This window comes from Oryza sativa, chromosome 11 (assembly GCF_034140825.1).
Source record: "Oryza sativa Japonica Group chromosome 11, ASM3414082v1".
Classification (NCBI taxonomy): domain Eukaryota; kingdom Viridiplantae; phylum Streptophyta; class Magnoliopsida; order Poales; family Poaceae; genus Oryza; species Oryza sativa.
Window position 1 is genome coordinate 2,348,209 of NC_089045.1, and position 22,584 is coordinate 2,370,792.

Sequence of the window (22,584 nt, forward strand, 5' to 3'; positions counted from 1 at the left end):
TGCCTACCCGAAAGAGCGATTTCTCGTAAGTCAAAGCTATCGATCACAACATTGAAGAGAAAAGGCCAACGAGAGTTGTAACGGGCATTGTTTTTTTCCACACTACTTCTCAGGATGTTGAAGTCCCCCCCTGTAAGAGTAGGTAGATGATTTTGTTGGCATGTACGAACGAACTCCGCCAAGAAACTAGATTTAAAATCATCTTGGGCCGGACCATACACAGCCATCAAGATCCATTTAAAATTATCCTCCCTATTGTTGAGATGAAATTTAACGAAAAATTCCCCTTCAACAATTAAAGATATATCCAAAACAGCTGCATTAATTCCGAGAAGTATACCCCCTGATCTTCCTTTAGGTGGGAGACAATGCCACATGAAATCAGCACCCCCAGAGAGGCGATCTAAATTCATCTTTGACATTTCACCCTTTCTTGTCTCCATTAACGCAACATAGTCTAGTATTTTTCTCTCTAACTGTTTCTGCAACATAACGGTATTTAGCCAAGTCTGCAAGACCTCTGCTATTCCAAAAAATACCTTTCATGAGGAAACAGATTTAGAGGCTTTTGGATTTTGGGAACGAGCCTTTCGCTCTTTTCTTTTTGAAGAAGATTTGGATTTTTCTAGTGGATACCAACAAGTCACAAATTTTGTCACTTTGGTCCACATCGTCCATATCAATCTCCGTGAGATCCTTTACTAAGTGAGCGAGTAGGGCAACATCATCGTCGCCCTCGTCATCACTAGTTGTAAAATGATCCACTTCTGAAAAAACGTGCTTAGAATGGTTACATTCACTAGTCTTGTTTGTTGCTTTAGTTCTATCAACCTCAATATGTTTCAAAGCGTTAAGCGAGAAAGAAATTTCATCATGAGAGTTACCCAAAGAAACACCTAAAGAACTAAGATTGGAAGCAACAAAATCATAATGTAAAGAAGGTAAAGAAGGGGATGAATTTATAACAGTATCTTCACTAGAGGATGTTTTATGAGAGGCCGAGTGCTGCTAAGAATTCGTTGCCGAAACCTCCCGTCCAACAAAGCTGTCATCCAAATTGCGCAATGCTTTCCTCTTCATTGCCTTGAGCAGTGAGTCATCATCCCCCGCAGCGATGCCATCCATGTTCTCAACATTGGATCTCACACTACGACAACGAGGTGTAGAAGATGTCTTGCTCAGTTGGTCCTTGCTGCGATTGACATCGGTTGAGGTAGGTGTAGCCATCTGAGGTACAGCTAGGGAGAGTGCAGCAGTGGTAGCTGCCAAAGAGGCCTCGCCGGTGATCTTGGCAGCTGCAGCCGGCTGAGAGGACAGCAAGGACCAACGTTCCAACTCCGGTGGCAGCAAACAAGGTTGATCGGGTGTAGGACTGTCCACTGGTTGAGACAAATAAATTTCATCCACCTTTTCTGCTGCTGTTATTACCTCACCCACCACTGTTGCACCTGATTTGGTGTGAACAATGGTGTAAGCTATCCCATTTGCGATCACCAGACGAGGTGGTGGTGGAGGCCGACAATTTCCAAACGGTGTTAGAACTAGTTGCATGGCTGTAACATCTGATTTTTGTTCCTTTGATATTGTTGGAGAAGCTGAATTCTTAGCCCTCTTGTGTGCCTGATCATGAGAGCCATCCTTTGACGAGTTTTCATGATCCTCCTGTGCATCCCCGTCATGGTCCATAAAGTCCACCTCCGAAATCTGTGCCGGCTAACAACCTTCCTCTTCCAAAGCAAAAGTGATTGGGTAGCCCAATTTCCCAAAAACCACATCTGTAGTGACAGGGAGTTGTATGCTACAATGCATACAAACCTTCACACGAATCACTCCCGTCCGCCTGTAGGTGAGCATATCTACTTCCTGAGTAGCTCCAATAACACAACCAAGTGCCCAAAAAGCCAAGTAATGATGCCATGGGCTAGGCACACCCGACACATGCACCCACACTTCATCCAACTCATATGCCGGAATCAGCTCATCAGTCGTTTTCCACTCGATTATTGTCATTGACACACCATGATTTTTTAGACGGAATTCCACATCATCCATCCTCTTCAATTCCTCAATGGAAGGAAAAGCGACAAGGAAGGAATTCTCAGCATGAAGGACTGCCTCCCACTTCCAATCCGGTCTGATTCGATGAGCTAACTCAGTCTGAACTATTTCAGGCGTCAAGGAGCCGCCACGAATAGAGACCAAAGCTGTTGGAACCAATGAAGCCTCCTGTACATTCATCCCAAAATCACTGATTTGGATAAAACCGAACTCGGTTTTCCCAAATCCAAAAAGAGAGCATGTAGGTTTCGGCAATTTGAGCAGCGGGCACTTGACAGCTAGATGTGACTCTTTCTTGTTACATACATAGCAATCGATGTCCGCTTTACATACCTGCGCTATGTGACCACTCGTTTTGCACTGGTGACAGTGAGGTGGCCTCGGCTTCTTGGCCTTAGTTGCTTGTACAGTAGGATGTGGCTGCCCACCATCTGTTGTTTGGTCCAGTTTCTCCGTTTGCTGGCCTTGCGCCGCCATCCCCTTCCCCCGAGGTTTGGGCTTCTGATCTTGCTGGTCCGGACACGGGAGATCATCATGGTCTCGCCTGTGATGACCCCCAGCATTGTTTCCCTGAGGAAACCATCTGTTGCTATTGCATTGAGACTGCCCGGCGCCTCCATGCCAACGCCCTCCCGATCCCCCAGTCCCAGACCCACCGGCATGGTTGCCCCCGAACCTCGGGAAAACCGGTGGCCGCTAAAACTGGCGCGGAGGATAGTGGTTTGGCCCGTGCTGATTTCTTGCATTGAAAGGTGGATTCCCTGTGGCTCCATCATCCCGTCGCTGCTCGGCCGTCGCTGCATCATCACGAGGGCGCGCCGCCATCGCTGCCTAGGAGGGTTTCTTCGGAGAACTCTCGCTAGATGGCGTGCATCTGTTTAGGCGAAAGTGGGCTAGGGACTTTCCACGAAATTGGTTTCCAATCGGTCTGTGTGGGAAGGAAGGAATACCGACACTCATAACTGAATTCTGGGGAAGGGAATTAGCCAAAAATCGTCCTCCCGCACTTTGATCGACTCGGTTTGATGCGGACACCATCGATTGCCGATCTTGGGTAGGTGTTGATTTTGAATTTGGTGAAGTTTTGGCCCGCGGCAAGAAATCTGCCAGCAAAACTGTTTGCACTGGCCGTGGACGAGGTAATGGTACCTTCCATGGACGCATTACCCATCCACGGCGATGGCACTCAGTGGATTTTGTCTTCTGTTTTGATGAGACTCTGGTCCACTGATCGTCCTCGGTGATAGGTGGGGCAGTCGGAGTCACCCCTGACACTATCGGGCTTTTTTGTTCCCACCAACGAGAAGCAGGAGTGGGAAAACCAATCTCGTCCCAGAACCCTTGGATTAGGGAGAGATCGGACTCTCCTGATTGAGAGTCATGCGTTTTCAGTCCTATAACCTCCATGCCGGCGAGAGCCGTTGAGCCGTTGTGATGAACTTGAGCGGGAGAATCAGGAGCAGAAGTTGTGGCAGCCATGGTTGCAATCAGATTCTGTCCACAAACGTGGTCTTGATTGCAGCCGGCTGAATTAACGATCTCTCCTTCCTAAATGACGTCAGTTAGGCTGGAGAAGCGAGATCCACTTACCGGCGAAGGAATTGGTGCTAGGGTTAGCCGACGTCGGTGGGAGTCATGGCGCCGTCCATAGACCTTCAGACTTCCTGCACAGAGATCAGCACCTGCATCCTAGGTAGGAAAATTACCTTGCTCTTGTCCTGAGGAAGAAGAAGCCGCCACCGAAGGAGATGCACTCATCGCCGGCAGTGAGGAAGAACCTCAGGGGAGCCTCCAATGGACCATTGATCCGTTTTTGGAGCAAGGACACAGCGCCGGCGAGGGAAGGATACAGCTCCACTCCCGGCCGTCGGCCTGAAGAACGCTGTTTACTAGACTGAAGAATGTCGGACTTGAAACATTGGCCCGATTCCTGGTTCCGGAGGTGTTGACAGAAAACACGAGGCCTGGGAGATCTGCTTAACTCTAGTGCAGGTCCAAAACTCGCCTTCGGATGTATGAGCGTGCCAGTTGATTTGATCCTGCAATCAACAAGAAACAAAGACAAAGAAACCGTGGTTAAATCCACAAATGATAGCCAATCGGCTAGATGCCGATGACATATCATTTGTCTTTGAGCCGATGTCATATGTAGATCGATCGGCAACCATGAATAAGTAAAGAAGAACTAGATCTACTCGATCGGCTGTAGACATTAACAATATATAATCTTTATGTCGATATATTCTTAAATCAGGTGATTGGGATAGATCGGTCACCATGCCGAGACAGTATAAATCATTTAGATCGAAAGATATATTAACAACAAGATTATATATGTTCATAGCATAGCCGATCAGATAAATTTAGCGTGTATTGGCTAATACTCCGATACGACTTTATATTAAGATGCTAGGGCAAGTAAAATATACTAGACAGAAGCCTAATATACTTAAATGTAACAAGATCTTAACCTAAAGGACGGATTTAACATATCAATTAAGCATATAAGATAAAAGTAATTAAATCAGATAAGATCGGCTGAAACTCCGATACTACTCTAATCGGCAACCAGTAGGCAGGCTAGAGATTGAAATTCTAAACACGACTTAATAGATCAAACTCAACTGATGTAGCATTAAGTATGAAAAGAAGAACAATATCTAGACAATCAAGCCGCTGGATGTTTCATAAAGTGGTGGATATCTTATATAATCTAAGCCAACGTCGTTATTTAACCTAATCGGCTGCCTTCTGGTAACAGATATTAGCCGATTGCAGGTTAGATGACGATACTGTCAAAGATTATGTAAGATATATGATAACTCGACGAATTACATAAACAAGACTAGAGTATCATAAAGATGGAAGCACTAATCTTGAGAACGCAAGCCGCCATAACAAGTTTTACCTCTTGTTGAAGATCGAAACCGATGCAGCTCAACCCGAAAGCAAGAACTCGTCGAAATAAAACTAAAGGAAAAAGGGTGGCGATGCGCCGAAATTGTATTGAACGTGTGTGTTAATCATTACATAGAGCTCGGGGCCTATTTATACCCGAGAATTACAAGATATGCCCATACCGGACACGACTGTTATCTCTAACAAACTCTAAGATATCACAAGTCTTTACGGCAGACTTTTGCCCACACTTATCTATAAGGAATTTACATAAAATATCCTAATTAATAGATACAATTGCCTTCCCAGGACTCTATCCGTGCGTGGCAATCATCTTGACGCACATCAACTCGAACCCGATGTCGTACACAGATCGTATTGTCGGAATCAGCTGTATCACCTAACCCGGTCTAACTCGGACTTAGCCAATCCCAATCGTAGCCGATCCTGACTCCAGCCGATCCTTACTCTGTTTCCATAACAATCCTCATCTTCGATTCTGCCTCGACCCCATCTTCATCTCCGATGCTGATATTACCAAATTTGGTCGTTAACAAGAGGAGGACTCCAGTGGCTGGATGGCCAGCGCCAGAAACAGGGCCGCCACAGGCAAGCCAAGGAGGCCGGCGTCACCGCCGGCGAAGCCCCGACAGCCGCCCCCCATGAGATCGCCCAGAAATCGCCCCTCCACAAAACCCGGAATTCAAAATGTGAATCCAATTCCGCGCGCGCTGCGACTACGCCACGCTATCCTTATTTAGATCGAAAATTGAGCATTGCAACTTGTTAGGTTATCTAAGATCACCGACTTATAGATTCGACATGAAAATCCTCAATTACCATCCTACTGACATAAAAGTCACCAACCCAATCATATCTACCCCCTCCGTCTCAAAATAAATTAACTTTTGAAATTCAAACTTTGTCCCAAAACAAATCAACTTCTACCTTCTCATCCACCCTCGGTTCGCAAAATCGAAAAATTTTATTCCTTCAATACCCCTTACCTACCTATTCACCAATACTAATTTGCTATTTATAATGGATATTTTGGTCCTTTATTCTCTTATTTAATTTTGCATTGAGAAACTCGGAGTTGCCTCTTTATGAGACGGAGGGAGTATTTGGTAAAATTTGGCCCCTCCAACTTTGAATATCCTCTAAATGCAACAGCCCTACTCTCCCATAGTCCCATACCGCAAAAAGAGAGAAGTCTAAATAAACGTCCAAAAACACGGAATTTTTTTATTAAAATATTTAAAAATATATTTTTTCTTTCGAAAATTAACAAATCTAATCGCCTACCGCCCTTTGGGAGGGCGATTTTTAAAAACCTAAATGCAAAATTTTTATTTGTGTTTAAACCCTTTCCACCGGTTTTAATTGCTTAAAAACTAATAATGCTTATTCGATACTCCAAATGATTTTAAATGGAAAAGTGATAAACTACAAAGTTATAGATCTCATCAAGATCTACAACTTTTATATAAAGTTTATCTCCATTCAATGTCGTTTGAAATGTAGATCTGAGATTTTTTAAAATGTGTTTTATATTTTGTAATGAATATTTGGATATCTAAAACATCTTAAATAAAAAAGTTGTTAACTACAAAGTTGTAGATCTCCTTGAGATCTACAATTTTGATATAAAGTTTTATTTCATCTGACTTTATATAATATAATTTTAAATTATAAAATTATAGAGCTAACAAGTTGTGCTGAAAAATTTGCATTTAGGTGCCTTGCCGCCCTCTGGAAGGGCAAAGGGCGGCAGGCGATTAGATTTGTAAATTTTCGAATCAAAAAATTATTTTTGTAAATATTTTAATAAAAATGTATAAATAAAAAAATTCCAAAAACACGTTGGATTAGATTCGGGCCAACCCACCTTGAACATACCAAACCACATAGGGCCAGCCCACCTTGAACATACCAAACCACATATTTCGGCTTGGGCCCAGTTTCCATAGAATTTTTTTCGGTTTTAGATTTTTTTAATATTTACAGAAATAATCTATCGACCAAAAAAATTGCAGAAATAGCCCCTGCCGCCCACCTCTGGGGCAGCAAGCTGACGTGGCAAACGGGGGAGGAACGGGCGGTGACGGAGGGAGGGTTTTTTGCAGGAAAACCCTTGCCGCCCTCTGGTGGGGCGGCAAGGGGCCCGAATGCAAAAAAGCCAGTCGGGGCCGGCTATTTTGCAGGCGGCCCCTTGCCGCCCTCTGGCCGGGCGGCAGGCCTCGCTGCCTATAAAAGGCCTGCTGCCCAGCCCCCAGCCCTCATTCTTCTCTCCTCAATTCCAGTGAAAAAAAAGAAGAGAGGGGAGGAGAAGAGAAGAAGGGGCAAAGCCCTACCGGATTCAGACGCCGATTTCAGGTAATATTCATAGATCCTATATGTGACTATTGAGTTAAATAGTGTGTATTCTTTAAAAATTTGTTTGAATAAATGCATTATATTTTTAGGGTTTTAGTTGTACTAATCTAGAAGTGCGTATTGTAGATATCGGTAACTACGTAGATCTGCTAGTTTGGAATTAATACATTACCGTTGCATTGGCTTACACAAGAAGATATTACGTTGTAGATGTTTATTGCATGAAAGAGTAATATGATCTAGTTATTTCGTTGACAGATATGTCGAACAAACAAATATTCCAAGTTTACCATGGACCAGGAAACGTCCGTTACGGGCCAACTGGGGTAGATCTGTCAGATTTTATTGTATCAGAAAGGGGAATTGATAGACCGGCTGAGAGGAGTGTACCTTCTATAAAAGGATGGTTAATGAGGGGCTTGAGAGTTGATCCACAGACAAGTGACATAACAATTAATGTTATAGTAAGTCGGGCAACTGAGGGTTTTTATTGGGAACTAATGCCAGTTCAAAACTCTCGAGTGTGGAGATGGTATTTGGAAAATGCATTGCAACGCGGGTGGCCTCTAGCTTTGGTTCCGTTTGTTCACCCGAAGGATCTAGGTGTGCAGACGAACATGGATGATGGCGAGGGACCAAGTGCTGAAGTAAACGAGACTTCTGTGGAGGAGGTCAACGCACGAGAGGACGGGGGCGTAGTAGCTCCAGTGGGCATTCAACCAGGTGGAGTGGCCGACGAGGGGGAGACTGTCAGTGCCATTGTGGATGAAATGGAGAGGGAGGATTCTGACAACGAGCGTGTAGAGGAAGGTGATTCGTCAGATGATGAGACGGATATTAATCCAGCAGAATGGGCTAGTGAGGATTTTTCTGGGCTGATCGTCTCTGAAGAGGATAGTGTGAGATGGGAGTACAAAGAAAATGAGGTTATTCAGGGAGCGATTTATAGTAGAGCAGAAGATATAAAGGAGGCGGTAAAACATTTTGCAGTGTCACTTCATAAAGAGTTTTGGGTTGCCAAGTCGAACCGGTCGCAATATGAAGTTCGGTGTGTTAAGGAAAAAGATGGTTGTCCCTGGAGAGTGCACGCGTATAAGGGGAAATGGAAGGATTATTGGACAGTGTCAGTTGTTACCAAGCATACATGTTTTCTACCTGGTGTTCAGAAATACCACAGGAACATTACATGTGCATTTGTTGCATCTGAGATGTATGCGCATGTCATCGATAATCTCACATATGAACCAAGGTCAATAATCCGACACATTGAAGAGACATACAAGTATACTATTAGCTATGCCAAGGCCTGGAGGGCCAAACAGAAAATAATAGAGATGAGATTTGGAACTTACGAAGCCTCGTATGTCAATTTGCCACGCCTGCTTGGTGTTATCGAGGAAAGAAACCCTGGGAGCTCTTACGAAGTGAAGAAATTTCCCTCAATTGAACATCCTGGCAAGAGTGTGCTGCAAAGGGCGTTTTTAGCTCTACATGCATGCAAGATGGCATTCGTGAACTGTCGTCCTGTTCTCTGCATTGATGGGACATTCTTGACAGGAAAGTATCGGGGCCAGATACTAACAGCAATAGGGGTAGATGGGAACAATCAGGTATTGCCCTTGGCATTTGCTTTTGTTGAGAGTGAGAATACCGACAGCTGGTATTGGTTCCTGAAATTGGTTAAAACAAAAGTTGTTGGTATGAGGCCAAATGTATGCCTGATACATGATAGGCACGCTGGCATTCTGCGAGCGATAGGAGAGTTGTAGTTTGGGAGTGTGGAACGAGGATACCCCGGTGTTTGGGAAGATGTACAGAGTAGGTGGTGCATGCGTCATATGGGAGCTAATTTCTTCAAGCAATTCAAGAACAAGGAGCTCATGTACATGTTCAAGAGGCTGTGCAATCAGAACCAGGAGAAAAAATTCAATGAGCTTTGGAAGAGATTAGATGAGTTGACAGCCAAATGCAGTGATCAGCGTGCAGCGGCCTCATCGACCGCCGTTGCTGACCCTCCTCAAGCTCTTGGACCTCTCCCAACGGATAGTCCAACATTGGTTAGAAGAACTGGATTGGAGATTCGGAAATTTTCTCAGTGGATTCTGCATGAACCAAAAGAGAAATGGGCCAAGGCGTATGACACAGGTGGTGCTAGATATGGAGTAATGACAACAAATTTGGCAGAAGTTTACAACTGGGTGATGCGCGGTGTCCGTGGACTGCCACTAGTTGGCATAGTGGAGTTCATTTTACATGGGACATGCAGGTATTTTAGGGATCGGTTCCAGGCAGTTCTTCCCTCTATGCCGAACAACAGCATTTTGTTTGGAGCTTTCATGCAGAAAAAGCTAGAGGAGTTGCGTAAAAAGGCCATGAAACATCGAGCTCTAGTGCAAGGTACCCAACAGCACAGGTTTGAGATACTATGTCAAAATAAGGCAGGCAGGGGTATCTACCGCAAGAGAGTGAAGCAGGAGTGTGTTCTCAAAGCCGACGGCACATGTCATTGCTCTTGTGCAAAGCCGAAGCTGCTCCACAGGCCATGCACCCATGTCATTGCTGCCGCAGCGGAGTGTGGCATACCAGATGCAGTATATGTGTCACAGTACTTCAGTAAGCAAGCAATATATCATACATGGAGCGGCGAGATTTATGGGTTCGGCATAGCTGGGGAGTTCACAGAGACTAACGATGAAGTACTCAATATTCCTGACCCATCGAAGCTCCGAGGCAAGGCTGGAAGGAGGAGGACTCGTCGCATCCGCAACGATATGGACGAGTCGGAGGCTGGCAGGGTGAAGCGTTGCAGCAAATGCGATGAACATGGGCACACCTACAAGCATTGTCCTAAAGACAAGGAGAAACCAAGTGCGGCGGAGGCAGGACTATCAGGATCAGCAGCAGATGGAGCTCGCCCTACGGGTGAAGGCACTACCTCCACTCGACCATGTCCTAGGCGTCGTCGTGCCACGTCTGGCTACGTGGTGTAGTTCTTATGTTCTATGTCGGCATGTGGATTTGCTTGTAATTCGTTTCGAACTTATCGATGTGTTTATGTTTCGTCGTGTAATGTCAGACTTCGGCATGTCATGTCTTTAGGTCTCGTGATGTAACGTCGGACTAAGGCGCCTAACGTCTTTAGGTATGCTGATGTATGTCGGACTTCGACACGTAATGTTATGTTATATTATTGAACTCTACATATATGTTAAATTGCACGTCATCGTTATGTACCATTAGTAACGTTTGCTATATTTAAATAGCCTGTACTCTTGTTGTACATAATTAATCTCATGATTTTATTACTATTTCATAATTTTGCAAGTTATCTTTTGTTTTACAGTACTATTTTTTGAATTGTTCTAACACGAAACACTATATTTTTCAGAGATGGCACGTCAGGATACACCTCAGTTGTTGGACCCGGCGATAGATCACCGACACCGGTCTCACCTTACTGTGGTGCAGGGGGCTCAGCTTGGGACGTTCTGGGCACGGACGTGCGGTGAGCTACTCACGGTTCACGACTCCTTTGTCGAGAGGTACGAACAGTGTTTTACTATAAGTTAGTTGCACTGTAATATTTTTTATAATGACATATTAATTTGTTATTGCAGGCTACGTGAGGCCGGCCTCCTACCGATGTGTCGGCTGGTGGAGGCTGCGGCCGGCGACGCAGACCCGGCCAGACGATGGACTATGGACAGGTCCCTCCTAGCAGCTTTGGTCGATCGATCGAGGCCAGAGACGCACACTTTTCACTTGCCGTGCGGTGAGGTAGCCCCTACCCTACAGGACGTATCGTACTTGTTGGGGCTACCGCTCGCGGGAGACGCCGTTGGGCCAGTGACCACGGCTGTGGACTGGCAGGACGATCTGACGGCACGTTTCGCACTAGTACAGCGCGCACCGCACCTCCCGCTCGAGCTGTTGGCACACCACCGCAACACCGGACCTACGAAGAGGTGGCTGCTTCAGTTCACCGTGAGTGTTTTTGTACCGAAATGACAATCGTATTACATATTTAGTCCGCAGTTAAGGTGCCTAACATTTTATCGACGGCTTGCAGGTTGAGCAGCTACAGGCGGAGGCCGACGAGTACTCCTACAGCCGATGTTTGGAGGCGTACTTGCTCTGGCTTTTTGGCTGGGTGATGTTCTGTTGCGGTCACGGGCACGCGGTCGACAAGGGACTCGTGCACTACGCCAGGAGCATCGCCGACGCCACGGTAGGCGAGGTGCCTCAGTGGAGCTGGGGTTCCGCGTTGTTGGCGGCTCTGTACCGTGCACTTTGTGAGTCTTGCACGAAGACGGATCCCAGCGCGACCTTTGGTGGGTGCCCTCTCTTTCTTTCTATCTGGGCAGCTGATAGGATTGCGATCGGCCGCCCTGAGGTGGACCAGCACGCGTACGAGGAGTCACTGTATGAGGAGCGACCAGAGGTCGACTACCCTACGATGGGTACTCTGTGGTGCCGACGTCAGGTACGTTGCATCGATCTTATCGTATTGTTAAGTTAATTGCTAAGTTCATTGTACATCACATCGATCGTCTCGTATTGCAGCGCCGATGGGCTCACGTCCAGGTTAGGCGGTCGTATCCTGAGTTTGTTATGGAGTTCGACCGCCTTCTGCCGACTGACGTCGTGTGGGAGCCCTACAGTGCCACGGCTACCCAGGCTCGTGCGCCGTTGGGTCTGTCCACACTCTGCACCAGGGACCAGGCGTACTGGATGACCACGGTTCCGATGGTCTTCGACATCTGCGTTGAGCCTCACGCCCCTTTCCGCGTGATGCGGCAGTTCGGCTTCCGTCTGCCCTTTCCAGTACCGTTTCCGACCACCGTCCCAGCTGCTGTTCACCGGTAAGATCTTGCACTACGCCTTCCGTTGTTGCATTAAAATCTGCCTGTTCACAATAATTTGTAACATCTGTCGTTTCACACTAATATTACACATTAATTCGCAGGTACTCGCGCAAGGGTCAGCAGTCAGCTGGCGACTGGCCCGCCAAGTTGGCGACTTTTGTTGAGGACTGGTTGCTCGCAACCGAGGAGGTCGTGGACCACGAGGGAGAGCCACACACTGAGGAGTCGTACAAGGCCTACCTACGCTGGTACCAGCCACGCACCCGTACTAGGGTCACCTTCGCTCCCTTGGAGCAACAGCCCCACGTTGCGAGCACTAGAGACCTCTATGCCAGACACTGCAACCAGGACTTCGCTCGTGCTGTGAGTACCCTGCATCGCACCATTCCTTTATGTTTTCATGTCTTTCTCTTCGTCAAATTTTACGAATATTTACGAACAAATTAACCATGCAGGTCGACGACATCAACCGGGTCGTCGTTGACGGTTCAACGACGATCCAACGTTTAGGCGCGGGGATTCCGGTACCCGTAGAGGAGCACCTGACGACGTACACGCGGATGGTGGAGTCGATGCGCTCGATTCTCCGAGTTCTCACCTGTCGTGCAGACGACGTTGCTCGGGCAGACGCAGCTGTACATCGGCCCCCCGTACCGACTGGTCCCCGTCCAGCTGCGCACGTTCCTAGGCCGACTCCCCCTCCGCACGGAGGTAAGTATTTTTATTACTATTTCTGTACATGCCTCGCACATATAAGTGAGCCGTTTCACTTGCCGATTGCTTCAGGGTTTCGTGCACCGTTCAGCACCCCGCCTTCCTCGGCTAGGCCTTCTGTTGTGCCCCCCACAGGTACTTAAAAAAACAACATTACTTCGACAATCAATTTACATACATTTTATGTCTTAGCTTACAAGGGTCCCGTTGTCGATGTGTAGGTTTCGCCCAGTTCGCTATGACGCAGGCCGCCCACTTCTCCCAGGCTGCAGGGTTAGCGTCTCAGGCAGCTGTGTCGACCTCGCACTCAGCGCAGTTCTGGCAGTACACCGGGACTTCGTCACAGGCAGCCGGCACGTCGAGTCAGGGTCCACCACTGGACCATGCTGGGACCTCGTCGGACCACTTGTTGCCTTCCACCTTCCTCTTCGGCATCACTGACTTCGACGTCGCTTCAGGCTCGACAGAGGACGTCATCGACCCCTCACAGCTGGGAGGCACACTGCCGGTGCAGACGCAGGACCAGGCGCAGGCCACTCCTCCGCGGGACACTCGTGCTACCCGTGCTGTGCCACCGGATCGTTTCACCTACTCCCAGAACCACGTGCGAGCACAGGCCCGGAGGACCAAGCGTGGTCGTGGCGCGGGGCAGGGCCAGTAGAGCAGTCTTCTCTTTGTTTACTTGCTTCACTTTCCAGTACTGTATGCTTGTGTAATGACTACGTTGTTGTTATATGTGCACGATACCTTTCGGCGCATGCACGACTACTTTCTGCCGCACCGATGCAGCCTCCTTTATTCACGTGTGATACGAGTATTTGCCCGCCATTTGGCGCATACGACCAATGTAACTTTCGGCGCCGATCATGCATGTATCTTTCGGCGCCAATCAGGCGTACCCACCATACCCCACCACGTTCACATGTCAGGGGTATCACTCGATTTTTTGCGCCTATATAAGTCGCCTTAACGAGTGAGGCCTCACAATCTTTCAGAACTCAGTCACATTCAGTACTCTCTTCCCCACTTGCTTCATTACAAATCCGACCGGCTTTCGTCAATGGCTAGACGCCGAGGTGTTGAGGATCCAAACTGGCGTAGCGATCCTTGTGTATACCTACTACCACCTTGGTGCCAGCGTCCTCTCTGCCTATGCGGTGATCGATGCCAACTAATGGCTTCGAGGAATCCTGATATTCGAGGAAGGCGCTTTTTTAGGTGCCCTAACTATGACCGTGAGGTATTTTATTATCTGCATATGCTTATTCATTCCGTATGGGCAATCGCTTTATTCTTCGTAACACTACTCTATTCGGCAGACCCGCACTACGGCTTGTGCATACATCGAGTGGGTCGATACAGAAAATCCCGTTCTCGACCTAACCACTTGTTTACAAGAAGGTCGCTGGTATTTCGCATCCGAAAGTACTGAGCAATACTTACAGAGAAAAGCGGCTTATGAACGACAATGTCGTGAACAACAGAGCGACTGGCGGGTGCTAACTACGGCACTCCCTCCATGGGAAGCCCATCCAAGATGCAGGTGTGGTGATCGTTGTCAGGTTCTTCGTTCCATAAATCCTACAACATTGGGTCGAAGGTTCTTTGTTTGTCCAAATATTCTTGACGACGATTTCATGGTAAGAATATTTTGATTACATGAATCCTTATTTTCTCACAACATTTACTAACTTTGCTTGCTTTACATCTATTCTTTCCTCCCAGGAACCACCAAGGAGATGTCAATACAGAGAATGGATAGACATCAGAAGGGTTCTAACTCCACCTAGCCGTGTTGTGCAGCTTGAACTACCAAAGCAATACAGGGTTACTAAACGCGGTTTGAGAGAGGAGAGGGATCCTCACGTAGGGGTTAGCTATTATCGGACAACTTGGCATATTGAAATTTCTACTGTCATGCTTCCTTGTCCCATTACTACATCGTCGTTGTGTTCAACTATTGCACTACCTCCCTCCTAGTTCGAATCTAATATCATCTATGTAACCGCAATGCAAATAGTTGTATCATGTTCAAATTGTACTACTATTTCTTCATGTTACATAATTCTCCTTGTTTAAGTCCATATAATGTTTCTACGACCCAGACTGCGATAGGCCTATATAAATTATCCGAGTACTAATACGTCGAATAAGGTACAAATAATACCTCACTTAACATATGAAATTGCGCAACAACCAACTTCAATACATTTTTATAACAATATTAACAAGTTTTACCAATAAATACTTCTTTATTTATTATTAACATAACATAGAAAAATCTTTTGGCCGTACTTTTTCATCTGGGTCCCTTGCCGCCCTCTATTGGGGCAAGGGACCCAGATGAAAAAAGTACGGCCGCAAGCTCTTTATGGGCGGCCAAAATTGCAATTAGCCCCTTGCCGCCCTCTGTACGGGCGGCAAGGGCCTAATCGCAATTTTGGCCGACGGCGGCAGACGGCGCGGTCGACCCACCGTCTGCCACCTCAGCTTGCCGCCCACCATTAGAGCGGCAGGGGCTATTTCTGCAATTTTTTTGGTCGATAGATTATTTCTGTAAATATTAAAAAAAATCTAAAAACGAAAACCCCGAAACAGAATCCTTCTACACATACGCCGTATTTGGTAGTGGTACGGTTCATGAGCTGCACGTACGGCCGTACGCCAATTCCGGTACGCATCCCCCTCCGACACGAACTCTCGTAGTCACGCACGTATTCACGTCGTATATCTCTCTATAAGTTTAATCAGCAGTAGCAGATTACACGCGATACGGGAGCAAATCAAATCAAAACAAACAGATCCATGATCCAGTTGTTAGATATAAATAAATATATAGTCCAAAATTAAACTGATCGGATTTTAAATTTTTGACTATGGACAACGACGACGACGTCGACGGAACACGACGCACCGAAAGCGATTCTGCCGGCACCGATCATGAACCATCATCCATGGCGACCGCCACCGCGTTCGACAACTTAGTGACGCTACTAGAAGCTTACCAACGCCTCGGAGACAGCGACGACGACGACGGCGACGGCGGCATTGATCGTCCTGCCGCCGCCGCTAATGGCGACGGCGGCGACGGGGAAGGAGACGGCGAGGAAGAAGACAGCGACGCGCTGAGCCAGTATGCCAGTTTCCTACTCGGGAACGGCGACAATGGAGGTGGATCAGGGCAAGGAGGAGCCGAGCATGGCGAGGTCCGCAATGGCGACGACGACGACGGCGGCGGCTTCGCCATGGGCGCCGTTGAGAGTCACAGCTACGAGGACACCATTATCGTAGGCAGCACGGACGACGCCGGCTCAAGCCTCCATCACGGAGACGACGAGCTCCCGGTTCCGCTTCCGCCGGCCGAACTTCCGCCGCCCGGTTCCGCCGGCAATGCGCCGCCGGCGCCATTGGAAGCGATGACGATGAGCTTCTTGCAAGAAGCGGCGATGAGGCGGCGACAAGGCACCACCAATGGCGACGGACAAACCATTCTCATCCAAAGGCTTGGCGAGCTACTACGGGCTTACCGCGCCAACGCCGCCGGCGGCGCAAACGGCGGCGGCGCCCCCAGGTCCGGAAGACAACGGCCGGCCTCGGCAGCGGCGGTGGCGGCGCTGGAGAAGCGCAAGCACGGCTGCGGGGGCGGCGGCGGGGCTGCGGCGCAATGCGTGATATGCATCGAGGATTACGAGGTGGGCGATGACATCAGCGTGATGCCGTGCTCGTACGGGCACAGCTTCCACCATGCGTGCCTCGCCGACTGGCTGGCGCGGAGCCGCTTCTGCCCGCTGTGCCGCCATAAGCTGCCCGCCGCCGACGACGACGACCAAGACGACGCGCCCGACGGACAAGCACCTTAGTTGTTAATCAAACGCAATTTTTATTGACAGTACAATGTAGAAAAAAGAAGAAACTGTTTTTTTTTGTGAAAATACAGCGCGATGAATACTAATATTTAATATATGAGAGTTTTTTTTCCTCCCTCTCCATTATAAATTAATTCTCTTCTACCATGTGATATACTATTATTTATTTTAGCCCTATCTGGCAGTCTGGCTCTCAGAGTTTCAATACAAGTCGAGCCATCTGGCCTTCCTAAAAAATTGAAATGTGTTTCTCAAAAATAAAAAGGAAATGTGAAAAGGCCATAATTATTTTTTCTTGAACTGATTCGATACTTCTTTTTTACTTCGCCTGATTATTGGTTTATATGGGTTATTTGAATATGAGAGTTTGAAATTTGACATGAAAGAAATAAAATTGGAACTGATTGTTACATGTATTGGTCATCTGAAGCTCTGATGAATTTTGTGTGCTCTTTTTCTACTACATGCTTCGTGTGCTCTTTCACTATACTACAGAACTGTTTAGACTTCAGACCACAGAACAAATTAATATGGCAACAATTATACTTACATGCTGCAGTAACAGCTTGTAAATTTGTACCCGTTGTAGAATCTAATGGAATTGGCATTCTTTCAATCCTGCAATACACTGCAACCTTAGAGTTTAAGCACCTAATCTAACTTGGATCATAGACATGAAGTTTAAGCACCTTGTACATACGGCCGGCAAGAGGGGATTGAAGACATGAAGTTGACCCCAAAGCTGTAGCTCTTCATTTTCCAAAGTGATTCCATATCTTATAACATGGGGAGAACCATTAGATTCCAATATCCAAATAAAGCTCAGCATATGTTCTTCCTTAGAAAAAAAAAGGGTGCAATTTCCCAACTTTGGAAAGTCAACTTAAAGCAATTCCAGTAAGGACTTCTCTAGAAACCATGTACTTCTAGTACTTCATTTGATCATTTCTTTGCAGAAAATTTTGGCTTGTCTTATTACCACCTCCGTTCTCGAATAGTAACTCAATGTTATTATTCAATCTCAAACTTTGACTGTTTATTCTCTTGGGAAAAAAAAACTTAGAAAAATGTTATATTATTGAAGTGTGCAGCGTTATGAATACAATCATACTAGAATTTACGTTCATTGTAACCTAGTGTACACCTAGGTGTAGAAAAACCATATCCCTAATTTCTCTACGGTACGTCAAAGAGAGAGAGAGTAATACTGAATAGCGATAATTATTCGAAAACCGAGGAATTGAAATGGCACACAGGACTCTTCAATCTTCATTCATATACAAGTCTTGGTTGAGATTTCCAACAGAGAAAAGAAATCTGCAAATGCCATACGGTGAATATTACATATCCTTATATGACAGGTGACTGATTTGCTCAATAAACAATCTGAGGAATATATTTTACATTATTTGAGTTCTTTTCAAGCCGTTCGAGGTCAACTGGACATTCAGATTTAACAAATACTCGGCACACCGATATGCATCTGCAAGCAAGCTAAACTAAGTAAACGCCTGCACAAACAAGAGATCTCACCGGTTAATCACTTTGTCTGATGAACTGAATGATGTCGACACCTGAATGTTTAACAATTGCTAGTTGCTGCACATATGTGAAGTATGAACAAGCAGCAATCCACCAAGCAATATCAAATCTTTTACCACGTTTACTACTGATCCTAATGGGCCATTCAACGGAGAGAGAATCAGATAATGGTAGGCAGAGAAACGAAGGGTTGACTTTTGGACAGTTCATACACACACTGCATGCATGGCTGCCACTAGATTAGTCCCAACTTAACTACAGCTTGCAGATGATGCAAAGGTTTCCATTGGCATGTTAATTCTCATTCTTTAATTAATTTGGCCGTGGATTTATTCCAAATGGAGGTGCATTCTCATTTCTCACCGGCCGTTGACCTTCTTCTTGTGATGCTTATATATGACTATGTATGTAGTGTGCGCTACTCTGTCCGAAATCCGAGTCGTTTGAGGTTTCTTTTGTCGTGTCGATGAAATGAGGTTAGACAAAGGTGATCCGGCGATCGCCGGAGTAGTGGCGGCGCTCTGCGTGGCGTCGGCGGTGATGGTTGCCGTCGTCGACGGCGCCAAGGGAGATGGGCGCGTCACGCAGCTGTCGAATGGCTTCACGGCGAGGCATTCGCCGGACGCGCCGGCGCCGTTCGAGCCGGTGCTGTACGCGGCCAACGGCGCCTTCGCCTTCGGGTTCCTCCGCGTCGGCGCGGCGTCGCTGGACCTCGCCGTGGTGCACCTCGCCTCGTCATTCCCGGTCTGGCGCGCCACGCCGGCGCGCGTCGGGGACTGGTCGCGCCCGGCGACGCTCACCTTCGACACCGGCCTCGTCCTCGCCGGCGCCGACGACGCCGCCGGCGTGCTGTGGCAGACGCTGAACGCCATCGGCGACACCGTCGTGCTGCTCAACTCGTCCAACCTCGTCGTCCGGCGGTTCGCGGAGACGCGGCCGGCGTGGCAGAGCTTCGACAACCCGTCGGACACGCTCGTCCTGGACCAGAACCTCACCGTGTCGTCGCCGCCGCTCATCTCCGGGAACCGCCGCTTCGCGCTGCGGCTCGCCAAGACGTACATGTCGCTGCACATGGAGTTCTACGGCGGGAGGGCGACGCCGATGTACTGGCAGCACACGGCGCTCGAGGCGCAGCCGGAGAACGCCACGCAGCCGCCGGTGTACGGCTGCCTCGACGGCCGGGGCTTCTTCGGGCTGTACCTCCAGGGCAGCGGCGAGAAGGTCGACGTGCTGTCGTTCGACACGTTCGTGCAGAACCTCACCGGCGCGTTCCGGCGGATGACGCTGGAGGACGACGGCAACCTCCGCGCGTACTACTGGACCGACGACGCCAAGGCATGGACCGCCGACTACAAGGCCATCACGGCGCCGTGCGAGCTGCCGACCTCGTGCGGCGCGTACGGCCTGTGCGTCCCCGGCGGCGGCGAGGCCAAGTGCCAGTGCCTCACCAACAGCACCGCGACCTCCCCACCGTGCAGCGCCGAGGAAACCACCGACCTCTGCGGCGACGGCGACAGCGACGGCGGCCAGGTGTTCGACGAGGTCCGGCTGAAGCGGGTGTCCGTGGCGTACAAGGAGCGGCTGCCGTTCGAGGCGAACGCGACGGCGGAGCAGTGCGAGCAGGCGTGCGCCGGCAACTGCAGCTGCTGGGGCGCGGTGCACAGCGGCGCGAGCGGCTACTGCTACCTCCTCGACTTCCCCGTGGAGACGATGGTGTACGAGGCCGACGACCGGAAGGTGGGCTACTTCAAGGTCAGGAGGCCGCCGCGGAGCTCGACGCGGCGGGGCATGTCGCCCGGCGCGAAGGCCGTGACGGCGGCGCTGTCGCTGATCCTGGCGAGCCTGGCCGTCGCCGGAGCGTACGTGGGTCACCGGCTGTGGCAGAGACGGCGGCGGCGGCGGCGCGCCGGGGGGATGGAGCAGGAGCTGACGTCGTCGGGGCCGTACAAGGACCTCAAGTCCATGGGAAGCTCAAACAGCTCGTTCAAGTCGTGATCCATCCATGGATCAGACGAACAGCTTGTATGGCTTGTGAATTCTTGCCCAGTGTGTGTTTCTTGAAGAAAATAGCTGCACTGTAGTTTTGGATAGGGTTTATTTTGGGTTAGGATTTGTGATTGCTTGTACAGATTTTGTTTTTTCTGTTCGAATTTTACCATTATATGGATGCCAACACGTAGTTCTGCTTCTGCAAAAAGTACAGACCAAAATGTATTGTTATCACCTGTATACTCGCAAAGAGAAAATACAATAGAATGATCAATCTATTAACATGACCAAAGAGACCAAAATCTATGAAATTCGATCGACGAGAATCGTCCGCTAATTTCAGGGATTTTGATTTTCTGATTTGAGAAAGATAAAAACTGTATATAACTTATAAGTTGTTGGTACAGAGATTATATATACGCCGGCCAACCATAAATGAAAATATCTACCTTAGGTGGTTGATTGCCACGGGATGCCTGATCTTCTGTCAAGTGAGGACAACTATCGATTTGGCGAAAACTTGGCGCACACGATTCGGTTTCCAATCGACACGATCCAAACTATGCAATCATAGTATCATGTCTCATCTGGTTATGCCAAAACCCGATCAGCCTTGCTAGAAAAGCTAATCCCTGCGTGCAGATTCGAATAACACAAGCAATAACAAGAAAGACAACAACTCAATTGCAGATGAATGATTAATCAAAAACTTGAAATTGGAATTCCATAAACCGATGAACGGTGAAACTGCAATGGTAGAAATACTAAACAAAACTCAACCTTCACTCAATGATCACTACTTAATATATTTGTCAGGGTTATGGATACCACATACCTAATAGTAGTTGACTAAATCTCGGCATGACCCACCACATACCATATACTATACGGAAACAACCTGCGGATATATGAGGAGTTTCGGATAAGGGAAGACAACCAGAGTTCTACATGGAAACGACAAGGACTACTCGGATTGTATCCATATTGGTTTCCCTAGTTCTACTTGGACAAGGGACACCTATAGGTATAAATACAAGGCCCCCTAGGAGGAGAAGAGACAATCCACATACCCACCATAGAAGAGACAATCAACACACCCACCATAGAAGACACGGGCAACATAGACGCCACAAAGCCAATACAAGCCAACATACGCCAAGACAAGACGCCGGATATCGATTTCAGGGATAAGCACGGCTAGTCCCCTACGGTGTCTCCGGATACTGTCAGGAGAGACGAAAGCGCTATCTCTGATCTCGCCGGGCATGGATTCGAGGAGGAAGACTACCCTGTTGTCGACTACGAGTCAGACCTTCAGACCGCCATGTCGACAACAGTTAGATAGGCTACCTCAAATATTGTACTGGTGTGATTATGGTGAATAAGAGCAATACCGGCTTCGGCCAACAGGATGTAGGGTTATTACCTGACAATTCAGGGGCCCGAACCTATATAAAAATCATCATCCCCATCTCTTTTACCTCAGTCTCGCGTATACCCTAGTACCAACGATCCCCATACTGTCCAAATACCGTAGTCGCAACATTAAACGTCGACAGTGGCGCGCCAGGTAGTGGGATTTTGGTGCTTCAGGTTTTCGACGAGATGGGTTTAAGAGATGGATTCTCCGACAACAAGTTACTCGACAACTTCGGCTCTGGGAGATCTAACCCGAACGAAGTACGTTCCCCCGACGAGATCGAGATCATCATCGTCAACAAATTGATCTACCTCACCAATCGGAGTACTTGAGCTGACCGTGGAGGACAATAGTTCACTACTTCGTCGGCGCCAGCTATATCTTCGGGTCACAGTGTCTGCTCTGAAAATTCACTAGAGCCGATCGGTTGACCATCTAGCCGCCAGATCAACGCCATCACCGAGGAAATCGGACGACTCATCCCCTGAATCCTAGACGACTACGTGTGCTCGTATGCTGTGTGGGAATCGGACTCTAATTATCCCTTGCCGTGACAAGAGACTTGCGAGGCCACGTAAGTCAAGGGATACACGGTCAACAAAATTACCGATTTCCTACCAACTGCACATGCACACGTGGCTCAACTCAGATTCAAAGATCAGACAACACACATCCATACGGCATACATGCATGGTGACTTTAGTTATATGTGTATATGCCATCTGGGCAAACCAAAGGTATTTAGTAGGTTAATTTTCAAGTTAATCTACTAATTTCGTAGATATATCCAGCATATATCTACACAGGTACGCATTATTTTATATGCAATTTATCGTACCTATTTTTCAGATCATAC

The 22,584-nt window shown here is 47.9% G+C and overlaps 2 protein-coding genes across 2 annotated transcripts; both read left to right on the top strand.

The window, feature by feature from the left end:
* Positions 1-15,865: 15,865 nt before the first annotated feature.
* On the top strand, positions 15,866-16,771 carry LOC107276931 (uncharacterized). The gene has a single exon (XM_015760622.2). The coding sequence runs from the start codon at positions 15,866-15,868 to the stop codon at positions 16,769-16,771; it is 906 nt and encodes a 301-aa protein (XP_015616108.2).
* Positions 16,772-18,611: 1,840 nt separating this feature from the next.
* LOC9269026 (PAN domain-containing protein At5g03700) lies at positions 18,612-20,595 on the top strand. The gene has a single exon (XM_015761524.3). It carries the CDS (start codon positions 18,791-18,793, stop codon positions 20,312-20,314), a length of 1,524 nt encoding a protein of 507 aa, XP_015617010.1. The 5' UTR covers positions 18,612-18,790; the 3' UTR covers positions 20,315-20,595.
* Positions 20,596-22,584: the final 1,989 nt, after the last annotated feature.

What these genes read in the sequence shown, in the direction of transcription:
- LOC107276931 (XM_015760622.2), top strand. Translation starts at nt 15,866, where the DNA reads ATGGCGACCGCCACCGCGTTCGACAACTTAGTGACGCTACTAGAAGCT.
- LOC9269026 (XM_015761524.3), top strand. Translation starts at nt 18,791, where the DNA reads ATGAGGTTAGACAAAGGTGATCCGGCGATCGCCGGAGTAGTGGCGGCG.